This window comes from Pelmatolapia mariae, linkage group LG4, assembly GCF_036321145.2.
Source record: "Pelmatolapia mariae isolate MD_Pm_ZW linkage group LG4, Pm_UMD_F_2, whole genome shotgun sequence".
Lineage (NCBI taxonomy): Eukaryota > Metazoa > Chordata > Actinopteri > Cichliformes > Cichlidae > Pelmatolapia > Pelmatolapia mariae.
This window is the reverse complement of record NC_086230.1, coordinates 18,696,672-18,714,661: the sequence shown is the minus strand read 5'-3', so window position 1 is coordinate 18,714,661 and position 17,990 is coordinate 18,696,672. Positions and strand designations below refer to the sequence as shown.

Here is a 17,990-nt window from a genome sequence, read left to right as displayed (position 1 = left end):
CATGTAGCAGATGATTGACACGGCCTCAAGTAGGAAGACGCCATCGGCAAGTCATCCCTTACTTTATATGCAACACAAGCACTTCGACACTTGTTTCTTTATGAAACAAGTGTCAGCAGCTTATTTTGCTCATCTTGCTTATATAGCTTATCACACTGATAGAACGGAAATGTATCCTGTATAAAGACAAGACCCGAACCGTACTTGGATAAAGGCCTCAAAACTTTTATCCAGCAAGGGATAGTGAGCATACACATCACTCAGTCGTGCTACCCTCACACATTATCGCCTTCAACAAACAGGACCTGCACTTCATCATGCCATCCTCCCTAATAGCTTGCACGCATTCATAATAAGTCATTCACCTTGACTCACTTCCATGTCCTGTCAGAGCCATTACGAGAGTTGGCTGGGAAAAACCACAATGCCAGGTGATCTGCCAGGTCTGGGCAGCTGACAATACCCCAGTCTAGTGAGGTTACGCAATCCCTGGCAAGATAAGTTGAACTGGACACTGAGGGACATGTCAGACAACTGGGAAGCAAGGAGAAAGTTGCTCCAAGCAGTGTTACCTTACCCCTTACCTGGGTACAAACTCTACATTTACAGACAGGCCTAACATTACTAACATTAAAATAAAAAAAATTATATAAACATTAAAATATATCTATATATATCTGTTTTTCTCCAACACAACTTCAAAGTCAAAGTCAAGGTTTGTCCTGCTACATAAATCAAACAGAAATGACAGGGTGGTTTATATTTTTAGACAGCACTCTTGGCTTTTTGCATTCATCAGCGTGCACCCATAGGTTTCTTTAGAAAGAGCTTAGTTTACTGCACTCAACAGCCGCTAACACACACACAAGGTGCCAGCAATAAAAATGCACAAACACAGCAACTGGTGGATCTGACACCAGAGGAGCGTAAATGGAGCCTGTTGCTTTGCTGGGCGAGGTGGGAATGTGAGAGGTCCCTAGCTTAGAGTAACTATGTAACTCGGGCCGGAGAAGGAGGAGGCAGGAGAAGAGAGCTTTCCCTCAGTCAGAACTCAACCCATCCAGAATAAATAAAGGAGAAGAGTGAATAAATCAGCTGCCATAATGTAGTCTGAGTGACTTCATTATGATTAGATCATTCATTTTCTTGGCTTTGAGTGGACGGTTTGGGCTTTTTAAGTAATTATTTTTATTTTTTGGGTTTAAACCATTATCTTTACCATATTTATAAAAGAAAACTGGCAACAACTTAACTTATTCAACAACATATACATATTATCTTAAGTTTAAAACAGAGGAAAAAAAATTATCTTCAATAATCATTTGGTAAAGTAATGAGTGCATGAACTCTCCAGCTTGGTATAGTGCTGATGCTGAGCAGGTAGACAAATGTCTGCCTGATGTCTGCTGCCACTTTAGGGGGCAGCATGAAAAAAAAAAATAGTGCACCATAATCAAAACTACTGGCTGCAGAAGAAACCGAGATCAAAGTGTACAACGAATGTCTTTATATTGCAGTAACATAAATTAATTACAACTATCCACAGCAGCCACTGTCTGTGCTTCTTTGCTGTTTAACATGTTTCCAACCAGTCAGCATTCAATCAGCCAGAGGTAATGCTCCACTGGCTTGCTGGAGGAGTGCACAAAATAGTGTCTCCATACCCTCTGTGTCAGGTGAATTCCCATAATTCTTTCGTATAGGCAGAGAGCTCTGCAAACAAACCCTTACAAAGCACCATACACTGGCCTTCAGCAGTTACAACCGCCATAAAAAGTGCATGCTGACGAGGTAATTAAGGTACTATAATAAGCCATAAAATGTGTAGTTTAGGCATGTGCGTGACTAGTTGCTTACACGTCTAATAGTCACTGTTGTCACTAGTTGGTACCAGACATAGTAGTCATTTAAGCCATTTGTTCAAATTGTAATTGATCTCCAATGCCAATAAATTGTGTCCTAAATGTTATACAGTCATCTGCCATCGTTGTTGAGAAATACTATAAATGTGTTAATCTAGGCCTGATCTTTATGTTAAAACTACTAGAATGAGATCGTAGATACAAGCGGCGGAACTCAGCTTTCTCCAAAACGTGGATGGGCTCTCCCTTAGCGATATTGTAAGGAGTTCAGTCATTTAGGAGGGGCTCAGAGTAGAGCCACTACTCTTACACATCGAAAGGAGCCAGTTTGAGCCGGTTAGTTTAAGTGTTTTTCGTCTTTCTTATCTGTTTGGAGTATAACACAGGTTCATAATGCATAACACAAAGTGCCATGCATTTAAGCTAATGATTCATTATTGAAGAATATGGATTTTTTTGACAATGCTCATTAAATTAAATTTACATTAATATCTGAGTTTCTTAGTTTTACAACAATCTGTTAAGCGACTAAGAAATTAGTTGCCAGGAATATCCCTGATATAGTTATCCAAATCACAACTGCAATGTCTCATATCGCAGAAAAAAAGCTCAGTTTGCCAAGTTCATAATAGTGTCTCTATCTGGTCTTATCACTCCAGAGTAGGTCTGGTGACTAAAGACACACCTAGACCAGGTAGTCTCACTACTATATTTAGGGGCTGACATTGCTAAGAACCAGTTTCTTGCGAAATTTGAGCATCTCTCACATATCACAAGTTGATAAACAGTTTTTAAGGAGTACTATCTTTTAAATACCTGTGTATGAGCTAATTCTCAAACTCCTCAATTTCCTCAATGAATACAAATTTCTAGGTGAGTGGTAGCTAAAACACCATAAGCACAGCCACCTCACAATCACTGAAAATTCTTGGACAAGGACTGTAGATGGTAGATTGACAACAGACTAATTTAATTCCCATGTACATATGGTATTATTGACATAATACTTGTAATGGTGTAGTTTGAAAAGCATATGGTATTACTGGCATAACTGGCATAATACCTGTACTGGTGTATTTTGAAAAGCATGTAGTTACTTACCATTTCACAGTACTCAAAAACCAGTAGGAAGGGAATCGCCTCAACACACTGTCCAAGGCAGTGGAGTATGTTTGGGTGCTGCAAAACTCTGAAAACCAAATTGACATAACAGGTCATTGATTTGATGACCATCAGGTTACCAAAAAAGCTTAAAATAAGCAAACTATACATTGCAATTACTGATGCAATAAGTAAGAGGAAAGATGCTCCGGGTGCAGTAAACAAAACAGTCTTTGATAAGTTGATGACCTTAACCTTAACCTTCTGAAAAACAATAACAGCCCTCTGCAAATGGGGTGCTCTCAAAGAGAGAAACATCAGCTTTTACCTGTATGGATCTCCTTGCTGCAGAAAGTCATTCTGCTCCTTGGCACTTGCATTAGCTTTCAACTCCTTGACCACCACTCTTGTCCCTGGGTCTGTGTAGATATCACTCAACAGGACCTGTTAATACAACAGAAAGAACACCTCACGCTAAACAAAAAGAAAACAAAGATTCATCACCACCACCCAAGTTTAGATGTTTTTTTCTAAGATTTCAAAGAGTACCACTAATTGCAGAGAAAAAGAAAAGGATTTGATTAACACAGGAAAAGGTGTCAATTTTTCCTTGACAGGTAAGGATTACTTGACACAATATACTATATTGCGTCAAGCGATATTGATTAATGATTGTCACTTGTGATTCAATGATTAAATCACAAGTGACAGCTTGCCATCTTGTTAAATGAATTTTTCAGATGAGTATTTAGCTCTTTGTCTTTTGTGTGGATGCAATTTTGTGAAGAAGGTAATTAAAGAAAAACTATCTTACCTGGCCAAACCAGCCGTTGCCGATCTCTTGGATGTAGCTCAGACTGTGGCGCACGACCTGGAAGCCTGTTGATCCCTCTGTGACACCAAATACCCATCACTGTTATTAAGACTGCTCCAACCGACGCATCACAAGTTACATCTGAACCACTTAATAAAACAACAACTTCAAAATAGAAAACACTACAGTGAAATTAAACTGAGAAATTGTGTTGTCACATAGTTGAGTCAGAGATGCTCTTCTTAACAAACTATCTGAAATATTTATTTTTTTAACTTAACCTTTATTTATACAGGTAGTCCCATTAAGGCTCAATATCTCATTTACAAGAGAAACCTGTTTCAGACAAACACACTGAAATTACAACAACAACAGCACTTAGCACTGTATGCAGCATGTGTAGCTAACTACACCTAAACAGAAAGTACATCAACTTCTTTACATTAAGTTACTAACTAGTTTAACATACCGTGTGTGGATATGAACAAGTATTTCATAGTCACTGTTTATGGGTACTAGGTATGAAGTTTTCAATTTAAAAAAAAAAAAAAAAAAAAAAATGTGACAACTTTTTTAAGATACACCCTTCCATCCCTGTACTGTTCTCAAATTTATGTGAACTGTTGTGACACAGTGATCACATTTGCCAAAGAAATCCCATTTTTGTTTATTTTTTTCCACAGAGAGTTCCACAGAGAACGTTTTGGGGTACTAATATTTCTACCCTCAATATTTATTTAATGGTGGGGACCAAACAGTCTACAGGTGGATTTCCACCACCTCTGGTGTTAATAGAATATTTTTTTACTACAAAGTGAAAACAAACATATTTTAATGGACAACCGTATTTTATGACATAAGCTAAGCACACAAAAGTAAGTAAATTTGTGTTTGGTCATTTCTTTGTTCTAACTACAGTTGGAAGGCCTGTTTATTTCTGCTTAAATGGTGTCAAATTTGTAAGGAAAATGCATTTGTGGGTTGAGCAGCAGAGTTGAGTACTGCTGTTGTGGCTGTGTATCATTCGTCCACAAGCTACTGAGGCCCCCATTTATTAGACAAATAAATTGTTAAATTGTAAACTGTCTTGTTTCTTCAGACTTCAATCATCCAGTCCAGTAAACTAAACCAAACAACAATCAATAGCAGAACCAACAGTCTGGCACTGGGAGAAAAGATTTTGTAAGCTTCTCATGGGTGCAACCCATAAACTCAACTCTGCTGCTCAACCCACAAATGCATTTTCCTTGTGGCACTATTTAAGGGAAATAACCAGGCTTTCCAACACTATAAGACTTATTGCCTAAAAGCATTGTTACAAAGAAATCATGGAAGATACACACATTTCCTTAGTGTTTGTGCCAAGTTTATTTATACAGCATGATTCAGTGAATGTGTATGTATCAGACCTGTGATGCGGGCAGGAGGTTGGAGGTGTGGCGGGCCAGGCAGGGGCACAGGAGACACAGCAAGGGTATAGACCTCAGCTGGGGACTGCATAGAAGGGGTGTCCTCTGCTGGCGGAGTGAAGTCGATCTCATCATCAAAGTGATCTTCAAACTCCTATGTCCACACAAACATATGCCATGTATAAATTTGTTGACGGCATGACAAAAAAACCAAACAAACAAACAAACAAAAAACGCTGACTCTCTTTTAGACTAAATTTACACACAGCCCATTACATTATATATTCACCCACTGTGTTTTCATCGAGTCAAGTCTGCATGAAGGAAATGAAACTCACTTGTGTCTGGCTACCTGCCTGCCAAAACTCTCACCTTGAAGTTGATCTCCCTTTCCTTGCAGCAGGTCACACAGTTCACTAGCACCACCACCAAGGACACAATCACCATCAAAGACACCACCAGGGACAGGTAGATAGAGACAGACAAAGTGTCCCCCGTGCCTTCACCTGAAATGACAAAAACAGAAAGAAAATGTGCTGAATCATTCACATCTATTTCTGGAATTCAAAAATAAATTAGAAGGGAATAAAGAAGAAACATGACAGCTGTGTTAGGTTAGCATAAGTGTGTTTGACAGCAGTACAACACATGAGAAGTATACCAGTACTTCTAAATCCACCCACAACAAAGATACATTAGAGCTTGACAACAAAAATAAACTGCACAGTGCACTACACTACAACCTCTTCATATCATTACTGTCTTTCTCTTGCAACTCCACTGCAGTGAGAAGAAAAACCAATCTGTACCATTGTGCATGGCATACATTAATGAGTGATTCACCACTTCTCCCAAAATGTTGTGGCAATAAGTGTGACTTCTCAGATGACCTCTATCCCTTATCAGGTATTCAGAGAAGCAGTTGTGGGGGTGTCTGCTGGCCAATCACCAGCTGATAGTGCAGCAGTCGTGACAGTGGGTGTAGATCTGCTCAAGTGAGGATGCTGCTGGCCCAGCAGTTCAAGTGTCAGGGCTGACAGCAGCCTCACAACCCACCCACTGTGCTGCTCAGCTGCAGCTCACTCACTCTACTAATGCCAAACCACATGAGCCTCAGATTTAGTTAACTAAACGGTACAAGCTGATACTACAGGAGACAAAAGGATGACGGAGGGCACTATATACTGCATGTATGTGCAGGGCTGTGCATTATCAAATTTTAACTGCAATTACAATTTTAGCTTCCACAGATTAATAAAAAAGAAACATCAAGATAAACAGATTATTGAGACTGATTCTGTTTTGCTGTAATGGGATTATTCCACCTTTCAGAAAGTCTAAATTTAAGTATATTCAAGTGAATTATGAATAAAGAATATGGAAAACTACTTGAATGAAAAGCTATGTTCCTTTAATTTAAAATCTAATAAGCTGTAGTTAACCCGGGCCCTGACTGATCTGGAAATCTGATGACCTTTCGCAAAGTTGATGTCCTTTTCATGCCAGATGCCCTTCCTTATACAAATCCAGGGTTGGGCCTGGCAATAAAAGTACACTGGTTTCACCGGTCTGTAAGTTGGATTTCCAATGTCTGTGCATATATATGTTTAAAAAAAAAAGAAAAAAAAAAGACAAAGCTGACCAAAATAACTTTGATATTTGCCCTGGTTTAGCCTTAACAACAGGCTAGAGAAACTGATGGGAACTCAGTCGGTGCCTGTGTACAACCGTACCTCAGCACTACAAAAAAGACACACCATGTATTGCTATTTACCATTCATAATTATGTATTAGGTGTTTCTCGCCAACCACCTATCACCTATATTTGTCCAACCAACCAATTCTCATTGCTGTTTGTAAGGTTGGACAAGCTGCTAGACAACATAACGCCACCTACAAAAATTGCACTACTCTTTGTATTTCAAGAACACCTGTATGTTCACTGCATTTCTGCCAAAAGCTCATTCTTTTGTTAGGGTGTGCATGACTCATACCCGCCTTATTTCCGACATGTCACTGCTCATTTCTAACTGTTCCTTTGAATGGTATGACTACTGGTCATTGCATTTCTTGTCTTACTGCCAATGCCAGTGAACAGTCAGAAGACGTTAAAGTCAATCTCTCTCACTTGCAGCTTGAATCATCTTTTATGGATGACAACTTTCAGTTCACACAGAAAGGACTTGCTGAATCAATTTGTTTCATTATGAGGTAACAAATTCACCAAAGTCTAATGCATTTATTTTTATAACTTGAACGTAATCACAGCCACCTACATTATACCTCAATGTGGCCTGTGAGAGTTGAGAGCAGTGGGAATTTGTGCGAGACACTTCTTCCTAGCCTCCCGTCAATGTTTATTCAGCGTCCCACTGGTTGCGGCTTGTCAGGTACATTGTGTCTGCTAGAAGGACAGTATACACCTACTGAGTCTCCTTCTGGCTACAAAATTTCTGACAGATGAAATTGGGTGACTAATACATCCAGATGACAAACTCACATCTAGGTGTCTCAGGCTTTCACACCAACATGTGAGTATGATTGCAACACACATCTGAACCGATTTGGAATAAATGAAAAATCAGACTTTAGCTAGCTTATCTACATAGTAAAAAAATAATTAGTAGGTACACTGCTTTCAGAACTCTCTCAATTTTCTATAGCAGAGATTCAAAAAGGTGCTGGAAACATGTATAATGGATATTTGCAGATTCTGCATATATGGAATGTTGTGACATTAACAATCTGTACCCTACGTATACGCTACATCACAGGTTACAAAAGGTTCATCTGGCTATATCACCCACCCCTACAGACATTTAAACAGCATAGCACCATAGTGAAAGATTTCGGGTGCTATCTGACTTCACTGCAGGTCAGTTACCACAGTAAAAACAAATGTAAGTCAAAGGAGAAATCCAACATCCAATCCAGCACATTTTCAGGTTCAACATTTAACACTGCATTCCGTTTTAAAATTTGAACTGTAAACATGGGCCCAATTTTGGGAGGAAATTAGGTTGAACGGGTGTCACAGTTCATGTGCATGTTTAGAATGTCAGAGGATTTCTCATCATTTGAGATTATATTTATTTACCAAGAGAAAGGTTTGTTCCTGTTTCTCTGACTGTGTGAGTATTTAGTTTGCACATAACTCTCTTGAAAAAGAAAAAAAAAGTCAGAAAAACAAATGTGGGTGCCATATCATTTCTAGGTTGACAGGTTTGCAATTTCAGGTAAAACAGTGGCAGGTAACAAATTATTTTGTTGAAATAAACTTAAGGCAAGAGCTTGGCACACGAGGCTGTACAGTGGTCTAACTATTTAGTAAGTTCTAATCCGAGACGGGGGAGGGGGGTATATCCACACAGCATAGGTTGTCAGAGAGTAGAGAAGATGGAGCAGCAATCCCTCCAACTCCCTGAGGAATATTAGATATGATACAGAGTGTCAGCCATGATTGAGATTCATTTAATGTCGGCCACAGAACACCAAGCAGTCACTGACAGAAATAGAAAAGATGGCTTAATCTGTTCTCTTTACTTATGATCATAATGAAAGTCCTTCATGCACTCTGCTTCTTTTCACTAATGTCTGAATGCCTAATGTTTTCCCTGCTGGGCAGAAAATACTGAACTACAACCCCAAAACTGGTGCAGGTAAACTGAATTCTGTGGCCTCTTTCACTGAGAGCTGTGCACAGTTACAATTTGAATCCCCAGTGACAGATATCACGAAGATCTTTGTAAGTCAATGATAGTTGATGATATATGATGCAAATAAATTAGCAACAACAGCAAGGCCACCATTATGAAGTGCTGTTTCTAAAGGATTACTTCCACAAACCTCTGTGCTTAAGACTGCAACAGAGAAACTGTATCCAGTAAAATATTGATGAGAGGAGAAATTAAAGATTAAATAGCTCTGTAGTGTATTGGACCAATGAATGTAGCTATAAATGGCATGTGTACTTACAGCTGTTAAATGTAAGGGTTCTGTACCTTGCAATTATCATCACCATCAACAGAACAATGAAGAGGGATTGTTAAGTCTTGAATGTCCAACCAGACTGAAACTTTTTAACAATCAAAAAATGTTAAGTGAATAAAACAAGAATTAAATATAATATTTCCTTATAAACACATGCAACTCAAACCTGTAAGCAAACTCTATAGGTAATGCCAGAGATAAATGATTCATATTATATAAAACTATAAGCTTTTAAGTCTGTTTATGCAATAGCAATGTCAAGATTGATATTCTTATGTGAAAAGCAAATGACCCATTAACAAGGCAAGTAAAGGCAAAAACCTGACCCAGACAATTCTGGCTGAGGACTCCCTGCCAAAAAGGCATGGTTTTAAAAAGGTGAACAGATGCACATCACTGCATGGTTTAGGCCAACATCCCTAAAAATTATATGAATCCACCAAATGCATTTTTGTGCTGTTACTGTGTCAGCCTTCAAACCAGTCATCCGTACTGCCCCCCAGATGAGAATCTTGTACTGAGACAGAGTGTTTTCTTACTGGGCTTTTCCACAATGCCAAAGCAAATATGTTTCAGAGGGAAATCAAAGTAGCTTTGCCCTATATTTACTTTTCTCAAACCACACAGCAAGCCATTACTATACTAATCTGGATCTAAAAATAAGGCAATCCAATTCTTAAGGGTTTTAGAATATTCTCTAGACCAGCAATGACCTCTAACAACTTTAAAGCAAAACCAAGCTAATGATAAGCTTGGACTTAACAGCCCTGTTTCAGTCGGCACTAAATTATGTCACATCTGGCTATTTTTCAGCCAATGCCTCTTTCTATTTAAATTACAGCAATTAAAATGAGTAGTGGGATAAATCATTGTAACAAATGGCTTTAATAACTCCAAAGCTCACAACAATCCTGTGAAAAACATTCAGCTGTAATTGCGGGCAGCTTTTTGACACAAATACCCACTGCCTGGTTCAGCAAAACAACAGGGTTCCAGGCAGTGCAGGGCTCCCAGAGAGGCTACAGCAGCAGCCAGATACAAAAAAACAGGAGCTGGGTCACGGCAGCGCTACATGGGATCAGTTCTCCTCCATTAGGCTTTATTTGAGTCATAGGTTCATATTATGACATGGCAGGCCCCACCAAATGACTCAACTGGTTTTTGGGACCAATACAGCAGGGAGCTGCCACCTCCTATTTCAGTTAAACTGCATATTTCAGCAGGCATTCAGGGAGAGGAGGAGTTGACCCATTTTTTACAGATTTCACCCACCGACCGGTGTGCACAACAGTGGATGTCTACTTTTAGTTACACACAAAATGGCAAATGGCACTGTGGCTAAAAGCTTTGGGTTAGTTTAAGCTTCTTCAGTCTGAGAATATCATGAATCAAATGAAAAAACAGAGGCACCTAAAACAGGCTAATACTTATCTCTGTCTGGTTAGTGACAAAACTAAATTTGATTTCCACCATTTAGAAACTAAACAACTGCTAAAGGATAAACTCGCTTATTACAAGCATCTCCAACAGCCTGTAGTGGTAGTCACTGAGCAGAGTAGTGAAAGGTTAATGACTTATAGACTAACCAAACAAATATCACCTGGCTATGCCCTACAATTTAAACATTGACATTTTGTTTAAAGCTTAACAACCTATTTTTACCCCTGTTTGTCATGTGTAAACGGAATGTCCCTTGCAGATTGGCAAGCCCAAGTCATATTCATAAGAATAATCTCATTAACAATCAGAAACTTAAAGTCAAAACTTTGAACAATCAAATAATCAAGAATTATTATATCATGTGTACACACAGGTATAAGTAGACTAGGAAAATGGACCAAAGGACAGGTTGCTGTGTAATAAAATAATAAAAATATGGACTATATTTCATCTTACACTGTACTTTCCTGTGCTCTTCCTTATGATTAAGCAAACAACGCTGTTGCTAATCATTAACTTGTAGTGATAAGACTGGAATCTGTTATAGTTACACATTACCAGTGAGTGTTGGTAATGTGCTAGGAAACATGTTATACCAATACGAGCCAAGGAAACTCTGGATTCTGCAAAACATAGAAACTACTGTCTTGTCACCAAGTAGCTTTGTGGCAAAAGTATTACAGTTACTGCTGATAATTTATAGGATTTATTCCTCTGCTTACAGTCCTGTGAAAAATTATTTGCCCTTTTCCATTTTGGGGGGGGGGGGGGGGGGGGGGGGCACTTGTCACATTAACATGTGTCAGATCAAATTTTAATTTTAGACAAAGATGACCTTAGCTAATTCAAAATACAGTTTTTAAATTATTTTTTTTTTAATTAAGGCAATAAAACTATCCAGGTTTACTTGGCCCTATGTGAAAAACAAAACCATATATCTGTGACTAACCACATTTTTTTCTTCAGATAGCCAAGTTCAATTTCATTAGCCACACCCAGGCCTGATTACTGCCAGACCTGTTGAATGAAATCACTTAAACAAAACCTGTCTGACAACATGAAGTAGGTTAAAAGATCTCAAAATGTAACACATCAAGCAAAGATCTAAAGAAACTCAACAACAGATGAGACACAAAGTCACTGACATTTATCAGGAAGGGTTAGAAAGCCATTTCTAATGTTTTGGATTCCAGTGAACTACGGTGAGAGCCATTTTCCACAAATGGAAAACTTGGAATGGTGATAAACCTTTTGATGAGTGTCCAGCCTACCAAAATTAGTGCAAGAGCGCATCAACGACTCATCCAGTAGGTTACAAAAAAGCCTAGAACAACATCTAAAAAAGTGCAGGCTTCACTTGGCTCAGCTAAGGTTCAAGTTCATGATTCAACAATAAGAAAGAGAATGGGCACAAATGGCATCCATGAAAGAGTTCTGAGGCGAAAACCATTATTTCACATTTTTGTGAAGAAAAGAAGGTGACGTTTTTGAAAATTTTGCATCCTGTAACATCTGGTGTAAATCAAACACAGCATTTCATAAAAAGAACATTATACTAAGACTCAAACATGGTGGTTGTAGTATGATGGTCTAGGGCTGGTTTGCTGTTTCAGGGCGGCTTGCTGTGATTGATGCAAGCATGAATTCTGCTCTCTAACAGAAAAATCATAAAGAAGAATGTTTGGCCTACAATATGTGCCCTGAAGCTCAAGCACACTTTAGACGGGACAAAGACCTCAAACACATCAGCAAGTCCACCTCTGAATAGTTCAAGAAAAAAAAAGGAGGTGGTGATGATTTTGGAGTAACCTATTTAAAGTCCAGATTTAAAACTGATTGAGAGCCATTTGCATGACCTTAAACAGGCTGTTCATGCTCAAAGACCCTCCAATGTAGCTGAATTAAAACAATTCAGCAAAGAGTGAGCCAAATTTCCACAACAATGCTAAACACTCATTGCCAGTTATTTAATTTTCTGCTGCCAAAAGTGACACAGCCAGTTATAAGGTTTGGAGGACAATTAGTTTTTCACATAGCTCCTTGTAGGTTAGGTAAACTTTTCCCTTAATAAATGAAAAACCAAATTTAACAATTGCAAAATAATTTCTATTTGTTTCAGTTATTTTATTTGGTGACCTGAAACATTTAAGTGTGAAAAATATGCAAAAAGAAAAAACAAATCAGGAAGGGGGCAAATATTTTTTTCATAGCACTGTAACATTTAATGACTGCTCAAAGTATTATGGAATCTTGAATATTCCATCTCAACTGATTATTTAAGAAGATGATTGTTTCACATTTCTATTTCTTTGGTGATTTGTGACTGTGCAAATATGAAATAGTCACATTAGTAACCTAATAACACAGTTTTTTTCCGTTTTTACAGCTGTGTCCTGAACAGGAGACTCTCTTAATTACTACATTAAGTGTTTTTAATAAGATAGCAACTGTTTTCTTCAAAGAACACATACTCATGAGGCCCCAACCATAACAGGACCCTTTATTTGGGTGAAATATTACACTGTAGTCATCGAAGCAGGTTAATCAAGGTTCACTTTAGAACCAGAAACATTATTTCCATGCGGGTAGGCCACCATCCACCTTGTTGTGCCATAAACTTGTTTACATCAACACCTAGACCTAGACCAATCCCAGTAAAAGGTTAACATCTATGTACCTGGAAGCAACAACACACACATCACACGTTTCTGCTGTTAAATATTAATCAGAAATAAAGCTGCAGCAATAAATTAGTGTTTTTCCGAGAATAGTTAAAGGAAACGTCTGTGTTGATCACTGTGCTAATTGGCCGAGTCGTGACAATGACCTGCAGTTATTCATCATTATTAAACAAACTACGGAAAGACCAGAACCGATAACTCTGTGATCGACCAAACAAACAAGTATGACAACCCGTCCATTGAAAACACTCTTGTCTGGATAACCGGAAATACAGTTCAAGCTGGTGTGTTGTTAGCTTTTAGCTGCGTATTAGCACCAGCTACCAATTTCAGCAAAACATCCTCTCATGTGGACAAACACAACACACTTTACCTGTGAATCAGTTGCCTTACCTGATTTCTGACCATACTGAAGAGGGGCGCCTTCAGACAGTCCCAAAGCCGATAGAAAAATCCCAAAGCTCAGCAACAAAACATATACACGGCGGTTCTCCATCCTTATAGCTTAGCTAACAAAATGTTAGCTACGTGAAATCAAATAAATGGCTGATTTAAAAAAGGCTTAAGTGTTTTAAACATTGAATAGCAGCTTCGCGTCAGTCTAGGCTACATAAACGAGCACATTTTGTGTCTGTTTTTGCGTCTGGCTATTCGCCAGCTAACTAGCTTTAGCTATCGATGCTAAGAGTTTCAGCTGACGACAGCAAACGCCGCTACCACACGCAGTGGTCGGGTATCCATGGAGACAGAGGGGGCGGTCACCTTTCGCGGCCTCTCATATTTAGTGTCTGTACTTTAGTGTTATCAAAATGAACACAAGAACGGGAATTTCAATCGTTATAGCCCCTGACTATCATGAAGAACCTCTCCTCCAAAGCGCCATGTTCCTGTACACCGTGACGTCACTGAAAGTGGGCCGTGAAACTTCAAGGAATTGACAGCAGCCTAAACCAATTACAAGGGACAATTCCGTCGCGTTGAACTCCCACAGCCAATCGGGTTCGAGCTTTATTCTCAGTCAGTTAAATCCAGTGATTTGTATCAAAGCTGAAGAAAGCTTTCTGCATCCAGTCAGTCGCCAACCATGTGAGGCACGTAAAAGTGGTTATGAAAGAAGACCTCTCTATATAAAATGTTTATATCCGTGTTTACGGCAAGCTATAAACTAAAAAAAATTATGAATGTATTTGACGAGTGATGCTACCTTTAGGACCTTTATTATGTGTATGTGTGGTTTTATTCGTTGTTTTTGTTTTATTGTGAGTATGAATTTCATATAAATATGGCTCGTTGTTAGATTTACATGGAAAACCAAACATAGAAATAGCCTAAAAAAAATCTGTCCCCAAAGCCACCATCAAGACTAAATGCATGTAGATATTGCTGTGTTTTAAACCTGTAATTCCTATGTAACCCATAGGATGGGTTATATATGTTATTTTACGTATTACTTGGAATACTGGTATGAAATTATTTGCAATACAATCTCACCTGTATTTTAATTCATTTTCTTTATTCAGCATGTTGTGCTCAAGAACGCATAAAAATCACATGCTCTGTTAAGACTGACTTCATTGCATGTTTTAAAACTTGCCACATAGGTGTAATAAAATCAAGGGCAACTACCATTTTCACTTGAGTGTACCTGATTGTATAATCCTTATTAATTTCCCTACAAATGTACCACAATACTACAGCACCAACATAGCAGCTGTGGTAGTAAAATAGATAAATTGCAGAAAAATGCATGTTTATGATGATCAGATGTGTTGGGATGTGAATATGTCTTTACTGTGTTTTGGTCATGGATGCAAGTTCACAAAACAGTATGAATGAGAAAATTATCTGCTCTGATTAACTGATGAAGGGGGAGGAGGCAGTCGGTGGCGTGAAGGAAATCTCCCTTGGTTTGAGGACAGATACGTCAGGTTGCTTCTTGCACTCAGGATCACGAAGCTGTAAGAGAGTGTTGGTGGCTTACAAGCACAAAGCAAGAGCAACGGAGATCTCCAAACCTCACCCGAAGCACGGTGAGTACCACTTTTTCTGCAAATTCTTTGTGCGCTGATAGCTGTGTGTCACTGTTTTGTGAATCTTTAGTCCTCTAGCTTTAAGAGAGGGGGGATATAAATGTTTAAATGTAGGAAGACAAAAAATAAAATATTAAGACCTATTTGTGATTACTTTTTCAGTTACCTGCAACTTCCTTTGTGAAAAAATGAATGTGTTTAACATTAGAAAACCATAATCCAATTCACATACGATGCTAAAATGATGCCACACAATGAAGCCTATGTTGTTTATAGCTATAATAATTTTACTTTATTGTTAAAATGGTACAGCCCTGCCCTGCTGATAAAAGGTCCCACTCAGCTCTCTTTTTGACTGTGCTGATCTATCAGAAAAATGCCCACGTAGGTGATGATAATGCTTAACCTATCCACAAGTTCTGCTTTTCTTTGACAGTTGCAGCTATCTGGCAGCAGAAAACGCCCTGAGCAGTTCAATTTAGTGTCACTTTGCATTTCTTCCATGCATGTGTATGTGTATCCCTCAGGCAGCCACAGAGAACCATGGCATTTGCAGGGATGTTGAGCGACGAGGACATACAGGCTGCGGTCCAGGCTTGTCAAGGTGAGTCAGACAACACACACTAAAACTTGCATGCAAGAAAAATACACACTTTGCAAGCATCTAATTGTGAACATAAGCACACGTACTTTACAGCAAGGGAATATAGGTCCATTCACATATATACAGCACACACAGAGGTGCTTATTAAACCCACTCCCACAGGGGATACCTGTATCATGTGTTTTTCACAGTGGGGACAGGGTACCTGCAGGTAACCAGGCAGCCATGTGGCAGGAGAGTAGTTTCCAAAGTGGTTGTGTTGAGCATTCACACATAGAACACCAAATCACACAAGCTGTAAAATCCTCACATCCAAAATCACTTAAATATTTATCTCTAGAAATTATGTCCGCATGACGAGGCAGACAAAGCTCGACTGATCTGATGAAAATCAAATGTCAGTGCTTTCATACCCTTAATTCAACAAAACCCGCCTGTCAGTAATGTTTTAGGCAAAATAGCATTTAGAAGATTTTTGTTTTATTAATCAGAAGTTTTAAACTCGACTGCAGTGTGTGCAAGTCTTTTTCAGAAAAGTCCTTTGAAATTATTTGAAGGTAGCTTGTACCAGAAGAATTCCACTATGAATGTAAATAAAAGGCTTTGAACATTTGCATTAGACCTATGGGCCATATTCATTGTGCTTTGCCTGCTTTAATGGCATAATGACATAGCCTGTAATGGTATAAGACGGTGATGTGCCACAGGGTGTATATTGGTAAATGTCATTGGTTGAAGAATGAAAGTCATCTGAGCGAATGAGTTAATGCGACATGTCTATTCAGTCTCCCGTCGTTCTTTCTTTCTTTCTTGTCATTGTGTGATTGACCTCTTATTCCCATGTGTCTGTTTCTCTTCCTCTCTTCCTCTCTCAACTCTGTGTGTGTGGTGTGTGTGTCTGTGTGTGTGTACGTGGTCCAATGTAGCTCCAGGCACATTCAACTTCAAGTCATTCTTTGAACAAGTTGGACTGACTGGCTTATCTGAAGCAGACAGGAGAAAAGTGTTTACAGTCCTGGACCAAGACAAGAGCGGATACATCGAAGAGGAGGAGCTCAAGTAAGGATGGAGTGCATGTGTGTGTAGGTGTGTGTGTGGCTGAAAGACTTGAGCAGGAGCACATGGTGGTACAGATGGAGTGTGTGTGTTTGTTTGTGCATGTGTGTTACATCTGCAGTTTGTTGTAACTGTCCCTCATGATGGGCCTCAGGCAGAGGTCACTGTATGAATGGAGCAGCCTTTCCGCTTTGCATGAATTGACTGATACATGAACTGAGTGAGTGAGGAGGACTGGGACAACTGAAAAAGGCTTAGAGGTGAAGAAAAGGCATCAGCAGAGATACAGTCTGAACTTACTGCTTCAATGTTTTTTTGTTTTTTTTTTATGTCTACCCTTCAGACTATTTCTTCAGAATTTCTCTCCGGGGGCCAGAGAGCTGACTGTGGCTGAAACCAAAGCTCTGATGGCTTCTGGGGATAAAGATGGTGATGGCAAGATTGGGATAGAAGGTGAGTGTTTGTAAAACATCTAGAAGAGCTGTTAGCAGATGAGAAATCAGAGCAATTTGTGCTGAGGAGCTGTCCACCACTTAGTGCTGAAATTCTAGTCTTAAAAAACTGATGCAAATAAACTTCTGCTCTCCAACAAGTTAAAAAAAAAAGAAAACAAAAGATTTCTTGTTTGTTGAGTCATCTTGCTTAACTGTAATGCTGCATGACAACCACAATTCAACTTTTGGCTGTCTGTGTTTTTTCCCCACACAGAGTTCTGTGATCTCCTGAAGTAAAGAGAAATTACATACACATACGACCGAGGCTGTCTACCCTTGTTCTGAATAATGGATTTGCAATGGAGATCTTGACTTTCTGGATTGTTTCATGCAAAGACCAAAAACCTCACAAAATCTGTACCTGCCTGCTGCTCTCCCTGTTCATGTGATGCAATGTTGTATAAGATGTTTAGTAGACAGATGACCAAAGTTGGATGTTAAACATGTTTGTGTTTAATCAATCAGGTACCTTGAATGGATCAATAAATGTAGACAATTAAAGAAGTAAA

General features: G+C 38.9%; 2 protein-coding genes across 2 annotated transcripts in view; one reads left to right on the top strand and one right to left on the bottom strand.

Annotated features, from left to right (window-relative positions):
• Nucleotides 1–14,184, bottom strand: part of lmtk2 (lemur tyrosine kinase 2) — a 28,070-nt gene extending 13,886 nt beyond the window's left edge. The window contains exons 1-6 of the mRNA XM_063471732.1: nt 13,691–14,184; nt 5,559–5,692; nt 5,187–5,340; nt 3,778–3,854; nt 3,292–3,407; nt 2,964–3,051 (exon numbers count right to left, since the gene is read on the bottom strand). Coding sequence (XP_063327802.1) covers nt 2,964–3,051; nt 3,292–3,407; nt 3,778–3,854; nt 5,187–5,340; nt 5,559–5,692; nt 13,691–13,793 — 672 coding nt within the window. The 5' untranslated portion in view covers nt 13,794–14,184. The remainder of the gene's footprint in view (nt 1–2,963; nt 3,052–3,291; nt 3,408–3,777; nt 3,855–5,186; nt 5,341–5,558; nt 5,693–13,690) is intronic.
• Nucleotides 14,185–15,198: 1,014 nt separating this feature from the next.
• pvalb5 (parvalbumin 5) lies at nt 15,199–17,990 on the top strand. The gene is made up of 5 exons (XM_063470626.1): nt 15,199–15,327; nt 15,855–15,931; nt 16,858–16,990; nt 17,331–17,440; nt 17,696–17,990. Exons 2-5 carry the CDS (start codon nt 15,871–15,873, stop codon nt 17,716–17,718), a joined length of 327 nt encoding a protein of 108 aa, XP_063326696.1. The 5' UTR covers nt 15,199–15,327; nt 15,855–15,870; the 3' UTR covers nt 17,719–17,990.